The sequence below is a fragment of the Hordeum vulgare genome, chromosome 4H, assembly GCF_904849725.1.
Source record: "Hordeum vulgare subsp. vulgare chromosome 4H, MorexV3_pseudomolecules_assembly, whole genome shotgun sequence".
Lineage (NCBI taxonomy): Eukaryota > Viridiplantae > Streptophyta > Magnoliopsida > Poales > Poaceae > Hordeum > Hordeum vulgare.
This window is the reverse complement of record NC_058521.1, coordinates 485,169,321-485,179,147: the sequence shown is the minus strand read 5'-3', so window position 1 is coordinate 485,179,147 and position 9,827 is coordinate 485,169,321. Positions and strand designations below refer to the sequence as shown.

General features: G+C 47.6%; 3 protein-coding genes across 3 annotated transcripts; 1 reads left to right on the top strand and 2 right to left on the bottom strand.

The window, feature by feature from the left end:
- Window positions 1–2,594: 2,594 nt before the first annotated feature.
- Window positions 2,595–5,573, top strand: LOC123449070 (coronatine-insensitive protein homolog 2). Its single transcript, XM_045126154.1, has 3 exons — window positions 2,595–3,250; window positions 3,780–4,257; window positions 4,371–5,573. Exons 1-3 carry the CDS (start codon window positions 2,760–2,762, stop codon window positions 5,160–5,162), a joined length of 1,761 nt encoding a protein of 586 aa, XP_044982089.1. The 5' UTR covers window positions 2,595–2,759; the 3' UTR covers window positions 5,163–5,573.
- A 435-nt stretch (window positions 5,574–6,008) lies between these two features.
- LOC123450643 (serine/arginine-rich splicing factor SR45a-like) lies at window positions 6,009–7,101 on the bottom strand (the record flags this gene model as incomplete). Its single annotated transcript, XM_045127793.1, has 2 exons — window positions 6,009–6,876; window positions 7,002–7,101. Coding segments are annotated over 2 exons (744 nt in total), but the record flags the coding sequence as incomplete, so codon positions are not given.
- A 124-nt stretch (window positions 7,102–7,225) lies between these two features.
- LOC123450642 (serine/arginine-rich splicing factor SR45a-like) lies at window positions 7,226–9,602 on the bottom strand. The gene is made up of 6 exons (XM_045127792.1): window positions 9,535–9,602; window positions 9,077–9,140; window positions 7,889–7,920; window positions 7,654–7,765; window positions 7,408–7,557; window positions 7,226–7,289 (listed from the first exon to the last, which is right to left on the bottom strand). Exons 1-6 carry the CDS (start codon window positions 9,600–9,602, stop codon window positions 7,266–7,268), a joined length of 450 nt encoding a protein of 149 aa, XP_044983727.1. The 3' UTR covers window positions 7,226–7,265.
- Window positions 9,603–9,827: the final 225 nt, after the last annotated feature.

Below are 9,827 nucleotides of genomic sequence, written 5' to 3'. Positions count from 1 at the left end.
AACACATCGATTTATGGTCACAACCATCACATGAATCATGGTGAGCTAGAAATGTGTCAACAGTTTTACGTTGGCAACCAACTGTTTCACCTCCGAATTGTCTTCTTGATAAGGATTTATCGGGTGCCAGTTGAACCGCTTATTAAGGGGAGCGGATGAGAATTCATACAAACCTCTTTGGACGAGGTCGAATAGGGGGGCGTCTTCGATATAGAACCATTCTGAAGTTCACTCTTCGGAAGTTGCCCTCGGGGTCCCTACCGAATACCCAGCTCCCGCTATATGCCATCCGGATACCTAGCTCCTGATATATTCCATACTTCGGCTCCGGCGACTTCACAAATAGTCCCTTCCTCAATTCGGGGGACAATGCAAAAAAATTTCCTCCACAAATCAAAGTGAGCCTCGCAACCGAGGAACATCTCGCAGAGAGCGACGAATCCCGAGATGCGAAGAATGGATCCGGGGGTAAGGTGATGAAGTTGGATCCCGTAGTACTCCAACAAACCCCGTAGAAAGGGGTGAATAGGTAAGCCTAGGCCTCGTAAGAGGAACGGGACGAAGCATACTCTCTCCATCGTGTTGGGCGTAGGGAATTTCTGTACAAAAGCCTCGCCATTGGCAGAGGTTAGACCGGGGCGGGAGGGTGCCAGATCTGAGTCAGGAAAATACCCTTGCACCTCAAGCTTGCGAAGACGAAGGCGCGAGACTGAGAAACTTGCCCAATCCCCATGAAGAGAGCCATGAGGGCGCGAGGATGAGCCTGGAGCACTCGCCATGTCTTCGTTTCTCTGGTGTTCTTCTCGACATATTGGAGGGGATGGGGAGCATTGGTGGGGGCACACGTAGGTTATATGATAAGTATCTTCTCCTTTTGGGGGAAGGAACCACCTTTTCTCATTGGCGCACGGGAGCCGAGGTGGTGGTTGCCCCTACGGGGAAAAACAATTCATTTTGTGGGCCCAACGACGTTTCATCAATTGCACATGAAGAACAATACGGAATAAGATCAGCCGAACGTAAGGTGGAACTCGCCCCGCAAGCCAAAGACTACAGAAGCATGAAGATGGCGAGCCTAGACTGCGTCATTGGAGGCTAGTTTTAGGGCTACTGAGGGAGTCCGGGATTAAGGGTCCTCAGGCCACTTATCTGTTCTTATGGGCCGGACTCTTGGGCTGATCGACCGTCGTTAAAGACATTAAGATCAAGGTGGACTCTTCTGAAGACTTGACGTGCAATCCAAGGCAACATACTAATCTGCATATTCCTTTCCTTAATGTATCCGTCGTTGTGTAAACCCTAGCACCCCTCGTATCTATATAAACCAGGGGGGTGTAGTTCATAGGGGACTTACGCTCATTACGATTAGGGTTTAGACCACAACATCTGATCTCGAAATAGATCAACTTTGTACTTCATCAATACAACAAGAGCATGACGTAGGGTTTTACCTCCATCAAGAGGGCCCGAACCTGGGTAAAACATCATCTCCTTCGTCTCTTGTTACCTATCGATCCAAGATCCATAGTTCGAACTCCCTATTCGAGATCATTCGATTTTGACACCGACACGGGGCGTCCGCCATGCCTTCTGAGACAGAGCTGACCACCACATCGCCGCGTGCCGCATGCATCTCCTCGGCACTGCAAAAGCAGGATCGACCGCACCACCGCACGCCTAGAGGGCCCGCACCATCCCATGAGATGCGTGAGAGAGGAAATCCTCCGCCATCGCCGTCGGGCGTCGGCCCCCGGGTTTAGCCTAACGACGTCCCCTAACGACGACGGAGGAAGAGGAGGAAGGAATGCGCGTCCCTGATGGCTAGGTTTTGGGAGCCGCTCGAGTCGCCCTAAGCGGGAACGACGCGGGGGCTGCGTGGGTATTCCCCTGGTACTACTGAGTCTTTGTGATTCTTGTATTACCAATGTAAATCGTACGATAAAATTAAATTAACAATAGGTAGAACTATGATCTGATTTTAAGCTAGCCGATGCTGATTGTAAGGACATTATATTTTGAGTGACACAAAGAACTTACCTACAAAAATATATATTATTGACATACACTTTGTGCTCATTAATAACAATTAAACATGGAAAGAAAACACACAAGGGTAATAGCAATAGCTCATGCGAAAATCCACTTGTGTTTTTTGTAGCTGTTGTGTATGTATTGTCCCTTTCTCCTTCATTCGTATCAGCCGGGAAAAAAAAGGAACCTGAGTCACACCACTGTACGGACCCAACGGAACAGCCGAATAGTAGCATCACTGCAGCAGTGTAGGTGCATGCCATGCATAGATATTTGCCGTGTTTGTAGATTTACCAAATCTAGCGTTCCGCCGCTGGATCTGCCCCGCGCAGACACTAGTAACCGTAAAAGCCCTAGACCTATATACCAGGGCGAAGGGAAAAACCCGACCAACCGCTGCGGAGAGATAAGATTGGCAGAGAGAGAAAAAAATATCTACCCGGGGGGGTCCCAGGTGGCAGCACCGCGACGGCAAGAGGAGGAGGGGGCGAAGGCCGCCCCCATCGCGCAGCCGCACAACGCCCGCATAAAAAGGCTTTTGCGTCGGAAGAACCCCTAAAAATTTCCCAATTCCCATCCCATCCCCCCCCCCCCCCTCCTTTCCCTTTTCCCTTCCCACTCTACACCCGGACGCACGCGCACGGACGCCCTCCCCTCAACCTCATCCCAACCCCCGTTGAAATCCGCGGCGGGCGCAGCGCAGGCAGATCGGGGTCCTGCTCCCGGCGATGAGCGGCGACGAGCGGCACCTGGGGAGGACCATGAGCTTCGGGATCCCGGACGTGGCGCTGGGGCTCGTCATGGGGTGCGTGGAGGACCCCTGGGACCGCGACGCCATCTCGCTCGTCTGCCGCCACTGGTGCAAGGTCGACGCGCTCAGCCGCAAGCACGTCACCATCGCCATGGCCTACTCCACCACCCCCGACCGCCTCTTCCGCCGCTTCCCCTGCCTCGAGTCGCTCAAGCTCAAGGCCAAGCCCCGCGCCGCCATGTTCAACCTCATCCCCGAGGACTGGGGCGGCTACGCCTCGCCCTGGATCCGCGAGCTCTCCGCCTCCTTCCAGTTCCTCAAGGTGCTGCATCTCCGCCGGATGATTGTCTCCAACGACGACCTCGCAGTGCTCGTGCGCGCCAAGGCCCACATGCTCGTATCCCTCAAGCTTGACCGCTGCTCCGGCTTCTCTACGCCTTCCCTTGCTCTCGTCGCCCGCCGCTGCAAGTAATTTCTCCCCTCCTTGTTCCGGTTCACAAATGATATGCATGGATGCATTAGCTCGTTTATTATTAATTATTGCAGCACCTCTTTCTTGTCCTACGAATTAATTTCTAGTTTCAGTTATCCTAGTTAGTTTTTCTCTTCTGAAATTGTGTTTTGTTCTATTTGGAAATGGTTGGTGGATGGGATGTTTGTAAAGCGAGTATATATAAGGTGTTCTTTTGTTCATTTGGGAAGGGGAAAAGTAAGTGTAGCGTCTCACCTTTTCATGATGTAAAACATCGTGGCACTCTTTGTAATTTGGGAATAATTCTAGCTTTGGAGCAGGAATTAGGAAATCTGGACTTTAACTGCCTTGCTGAATTTGGGACTTTGCTTAATTGCTTATACTTTCTTAGAGAACTATGATACTTGGCAGAGATAGTTTTGGAAAGCAGATTATTGAAATGCTGTTGTAGAAGTTTAATTAGACTGCAAGAGCATACATTCATAGGTTACTGGTTTAATTAATCATATTTCTTGTCATGTGCAGGAAACTGGAAACGTTGTTTCTTGAAGAAAGCTCCGTTGCTGAGAAAGAAAATGATGAATGGCTCCGCGAGCTTGCTACCAGCAATACTGTCCTTGAGACGCTGAATTTCTTTCTGACAGATCTCAGGGCATCCCCTGCACATCTTCTCCTCCTTGTGCGAAATTGCCGAAGGCTGAAAACACTCAAGATTAGCGACTGTTTCATGTCTGACCTGGTCGACTTGTTCCGCACAGCAGAAACACTACAAGACTTTGCTGGTGGTTCCTTCGATGATCAAGATCAAGGTGGCAATTATGCTAACTACTATTTCCCTCCTTCGGTACAGCGCTTGAGTTTGCTCTACATGGGAACAAATGAGATGCAGATATTATTTCCATATGGCGCCACACTCAAGAAGTTAGACCTTCAGTTTACATTCCTTACTACAGAGGATCACTGTCAATTAGTCCAGCGCTGCCCAAATCTAGAAGTTCTGGAGGTATGTCCTGGCAAATTATTTTAAATGTTTTCGCCATATTTCCTTCCTGGAGGTCGGGTAGTGGATATGCTATCTCAAACGCGTTTTGTTGATAATTTTTTGTCTTCCAACAGGTGAGGGATGTGATAGGAGATCGAGGGTTAGAAGTTGTTGCACAGACCTGCAAGAAATTACATCGACTCAGAGTCGAGAGAGGAGACGATGATCAAGGAGGTCTCGAGGACGAACAAGGTAGAGTGACACAAGTAGGATTGATGGCTGTAGCTCAAGGCTGTCCTGATTTGGAGTACTGGGCAGTACATGTGTCTGACATTACAAATGTAGCTCTTGAGGCCATTGGTACGTTCAGCAAAAACCTGAACGATTTCCGACTTGTCCTGCTTGATAGAGAGGTGCATATAGCTGACCTGCCACTTGACAACGGGGTTCGGGCTTTGCTGAGAGGTTGCACCAAACTCCGGAGGTTTGCATTTTATGTGAGACCTGGAGCTCTATCAGATATTGGCCTTAACTATGTTGGTGAATTTAGCAAGACCGTCCGCTACATGTTGCTTGGTAATGTCGGGGGATCTGATGATGGGCTGCTGGCATTCGCACGAGGATGCCCAAGCTTGCAGAAATTGGAGCTAAGGAGTTGCTGCTTTAGTGAACGTACATTGGCAGTTGCGGCCTTACAGCTGAAGTCACTCAGATATCTATGGGTGCAGGGATACAAGGCATCTTCTACTGGCACCGATCTCATGGCAATGGTACGCCCCTTCTGGAACATTGAGTTTATTGCGCCAAATCAAAGTGAGCCTTGCCCAGAGGGTCAGGCACAGGTTCTGGCGTACTACTCTCTAGCTGGGGCAAGGACAGATTGTCCCATGTCAGTAATTCCCCTCTATCCGTCAGTCGGAAGCTAAAAAGACCATCAGTTTGACTGTACATACATGTTTGATGCCAGCAAAACCCACAATACGGCACATAGGGACATTCCATCCCACAGTGCCATTATGGAACTGAAAGCTCGACTAAAAGCGACCCCCTCTGAATTGTCTTCGTATTTGAGGGGCAACATTCCTGGGTAAGCTGCTCATCTGGCCAACATGGATATCTCTGTGTACTACACCCATTTTGACAAGGCTCGGACACACATTTTCTAATAATGTGCCCAGTTGTAATGGCATTTTTCTGTTCTTGAACCTTTGCCCACTGTATTGTTGTTCTACGAACAGTATTCCTTTAGTTGTTGTACCATCTGTAAACCTCTCTGCGCAATGTTATGACTATCTTGATATTTTGCTGTGGCTTGGCCTCAGTTTTTCTGGTCGCAATTATCCGGCTTCTCTTAATCTGTGGCTCTGTATGGTGAACTGGTTGTTATAGGCGTGTGAAGTTATCTGGTACTATCGAGTGGTGACCTTTTCTTTTTTGCATTGAGATGTCACTTGCTGTGAAATTTTACATGATTTCAAAATACTTATCGTGAAAGTCTACAGAACACAGAGATTCTGATATGTAAGGTTTTGCCAGGAAGGAATTTAAGAGAGGACAGAGGAGAAGGTAGAGAAAGATATGCTTTTGCACAGGAAGCAACTTTAGAGGATTGAGGAGAGGGTAAATACAGTGAAAGTGTATTCAACTTGTCAAAGAATAATAAAATGAGGTTTGAGTTAGAGATCTTATAAACAAAGGAAAATTGCAGTATCGAATTCCTATAGAAAAATCCGCACTGGGTCATCTGAAACAAAGAAATGACCTCGCCAATATTTATGAAAATTTCTGCGTTTTTTCCGTTGTAGAAGTATGCTATAAAATCCTTGTGGAATAGGCAATCTGTAGGAAATTTTCTGCATTTTTCTCCTATAGTATGGAAGCAGACTGCAATTTAAGATGTTAACGATGACGAAATACAGCTGCTTCACTAGGTACACGATCATACCATCCACATTGTTTACAAACATCCAAAGTCATCAAGGCACTTTGTAAACCATCAGGTGCTTGATGAGGTTGAGCGCTCCCTGGAGACGGACCTCGAGCATGAACTGCGGCTGTGCGCATAGCTTTCTCTAGAACGCCTCTTCGCAATCGCAGGTGACCTGCTGCGCGATGCCTTGCTTTCAGCATATCCTTTCTGCGGAGAACAGCTCCTTGATTCTTCTGACGCCAGGGAGCAGCTACGGGAGTAGCTCCTGCGTGGTGATACGCTGCGAGAGTAACTCCGTCTTCTGTTCCTTGGAGAATAGCGCCTGCTGTAGTATGCTGAAACATAACGGTCATGGGAGCATGACCTCCGCCTTCTGTAACTGTATGGGGATCTTGAACGGTGGCGATGACCATAGCGGGGTGAGTGACGCCTGTCGTAGGGTGAGTAGGATCTACGCCTGTGGTAGGGAGACTCCGACCTGTCGGAAGGAGAGTATGATCTCCTTCTGCCATAGGGAGAGTAGGATGGCCTCCTTTCATAGGGGGAGTAGGATGGCCTCCTTCCATAGGGGGAGTATGATCTATGCCTGTCATGACGAGAGTATGATCGTCCTCTGCGATAAGGAGAATAAGAACGTTCTAGCTCGGGCGGGTAGCGTGAGCCGTAACGGTCTCTCCTAACAGGTGACCTGCTTCGGGAATACCTCCTTCCTGGTATCACCATATAATCAAATGTCAACAATCATATGTGATATGAAGTGTCATCATGCTCACTTTCCAGCATATAATTCATGGTACTGAGGTGTCAAAAGATAAATCATGTCACAGTAACTTACGACGCGATGATTTGCTGCCAAGGTACCTTCCCGGTGTTGGGGTTCGACCTCGTCTTCTCTTTGCCTGTGGTGGAGAAGGGGGCTCCAAATCAGTAATTGTGTTTTATGTCAAAAGCAAGACTGGATAAATTATTGGGGATCTGAACTACACAAATAATACAGAAAAATAAAATAACGGTGGGCGTACAACCCTTTGGTTGAGGTAGCATTGTTTCGATCTTAGGTTGTGTATCTTTTGAATTTGATGCCATACAGCTGCGGGCATCAACCTGCTGCTGTCAACAAAATCTTCAAACAAGAAGAGCACTCAAATATTCAGCTTGGAAGGCTAATCTGTACATAATAGTTCCACTCTATATAGAAGGAGAATGGACAAATATCAGAGTTAACAATCTTTTGGCAATACCTTCTCAACAGTAATGACACGACCTTCCAGCACTGAACTGTCGAGATATTTGATGCAGCGTTCTGCCTCCTTAAGATTGGCCATGGTAACAAATCCAAATCCCCGTGATTCCCTTGTCCATGGATCAAGTACAATACTTGCATCAATCACCTGTGGCACAGCCAGCAAGACAAAGAAGTGGAAATGTTAGCAATCTTCTCATATGCGTACACTATTTTCCTCAGCAAATATCTCCATAAAGATTACCTCTCCCTCTGTAGAGAAATGCTTCTCCAGATCTCGATCAGTTAGACGAGATGATAAACCAGTCACAAAGAGATTGTTCCCAGGGTTCTCAACATCACTCGAGTCCACACTCCTAACACATTACATGGATATCATGTACTCCTCAAAATTAGAGCCAGAACTGCCTAGACTCCAAAAATCATAGAACATGGACACAAACATAATATTAGCATTTCTGAGGATAAAGAATGTTTACCTTGAACGACTCCTGTACCTCGAATACGACATCTGCAAGACATACAGGCAAATGAATCAATACCTACCAGAGGACTCGTATAGAAAACACAAAGAGAAAGTAGCATCTAACTAAATTTCTAAATGTGCCATGACTTTGTAACATAGTATACCGCATAGCCCCAATAGATCATACAATTATCTAATTAACCTGACCATAGAAGCTCCGATCACTGCAATAGTTCGATTTCACAGCATGCAATCCACCATCAGTTTACACTTCACAGTGTCGAAGATAAATTCTTTGTCGCAGCCATGAATTAATCGTTCGTGTTCTTGTGCATATGTGGTCATAGATTGTTGTGTGTGCAAAAGCTTGGAGACATAATACATAGCTACAATTATTCAGTTCACTGTTAGAGGCTGTCTGTTCCCGTAACAGTTTCCTTCCCAACAATTCAAAGTGCCCGTATAAGTCACGCGGGTTCAGTAAATCTGTTATCCTCATCGCGTTAGGTAGTACAATTGCAGTCCAGATGAAACCACTACGCACAGAACACGAATTGAGGGAATTCTCGGTTTAATTTGCTTTATGTCATATAGATCTAGCGCCGATGACGGAGGCACCTGCCAAGGCTGGTACCTCAACCTGATCTGAAGATGGACCAGTGAAAGATGGCGACGACGACACATGTGAGTGTGTCGGACCGGTTTGTGTCCTGGATCCGATATGTGGCTCGGTCAGGGTCTTTGGCTTTAGATGTTAGGATTAGGTGAGAGGTCTCGATATTTGGTCCAGCTTGCACCCCTTCATCATATGGATAGGAGTAGTGACAGATGTTGCTAAGACGGCGGATTCAGTCATATTATTATACTGCTTTATAAGGTCCTCAAGAATAATCAACAAAATGGCCGCATGCATCTCCCAAATGCAGAGGCGGGGTCCTCCTTTTCTAAAAAAAAATATAGATCTAGCGCATTTGCGAAACAGAATTGAGGATCAATCAGCCTCCGACCCCTGACATACGTTTTTCTACTGGCAAGTATTTGGTGTCATGGCTCTCTACGATCTGCGGGTCATGAGCTGTATGTGCAAAACTATCGCCAAATCAAACTGCTAGAACAGAAGACAGAATGAATTCGCAGCGCCCTTCACATGCTAGTATCATCATGCTACTGACGAAACACGAGGAAGAAGGCGAGGAAATACCTTTGATTCGTCGCCGCTGCGAGGCCTCTCGAGTCTCTGTCTTCGTCTTCGCCTCTGCCTCCGTCAGTTCCGACCTGCGACCACCGCCTCTCTTTTCCCGTTGGATGGTGCACGCGCGCTCGTGTGAATAAATAGAGAGGACCTGCCGGAAGGTTCTGGAGAGGGCCGGACGCGAGACTTTCTCAAATCCGGTTGAATCGGCTTAGTGTACGCACCGCACGGCACCACCTTACGCTTCAACACTTGGCATCTCTTTCTGCCATCCGTTTTCCTTTTTCTTCATCCTTTTTTCTGCCAACTTTTCTAAAGAAACCCGATATTTGGAGAACTATTTTTATTGGGGAAACGTTTCTATCATGTCCACCGGTTAAACCGTTGCGTCGGACATATATGGGCCACGGGATCTATCGTCATCATCTGGATATCAATAACGCGCATCCTTCTTCTTTCTCCTTCACGCGTAGGTCCCCACGCCGTATGCCATGGCGTCGTCGTAGCTCCGACCACCCGCGCACAACGGCGGCATCGCAGCTCCTCCGTCCACCCTGCACCACCGGTCGCCGCCTTAACCCTCTTGCCCCATAGATCTCCATGTCCCTTTCTTTTTCTCTCTGATTACCAACGCTCGGGGAGCCTCGATCCCTAATTTCAGACGCCCATCCCTCATCCAAGATGAACATGACAACACGCAACAGTCAACCGACGACATGTCGGAAATGCTTGAACCGGCGCCCCCGTGCTACAACCATGG

What these genes read in the sequence shown, in the direction of transcription:
- LOC123449070 (XM_045126154.1), top strand. Translation starts at nt 2,760, where the DNA reads ATGAGCGGCGACGAGCGGCACCTGGGGAGGACCATGAGCTTCGGGATC. An exon ending in CTCGTCGCCCGCCGCTGCAA is followed by an intron (nt 3,251 to 3,779) that starts GTAATTTCTCCC and finishes TGTCATGTGCAG; the next exon opens with GAAACTGGAAACGTTGTTTC. An exon ending in CAAATCTAGAAGTTCTGGAG is followed by an intron (nt 4,258 to 4,370) that starts GTATGTCCTGGC and finishes GTCTTCCAACAG; the next exon opens with GTGAGGGATGTGATAGGAGA.
- LOC123450642 (XM_045127792.1), bottom strand. Translation starts at nt 9,602, where the DNA reads ATGCCGCCGTTGTGCGCGGGTGGTCGGAGCTACGACGACGCCATGGCA. An exon ending in AGGTACAGGAGTCGTTCAAG is followed by an intron (nt 7,766 to 7,888) that starts GTAAACATTCTT and finishes GTAATGTGTTAG; the next exon opens with GAGTGTGGACTCGAGTGATG. An exon ending in ATTTCTCTACAGAGGGAGAG is followed by an intron (nt 7,558 to 7,653) that starts GTAATCTTTATG and finishes GCTGTGCCACAG; the next exon opens with GTGATTGATGCAAGTATTGT.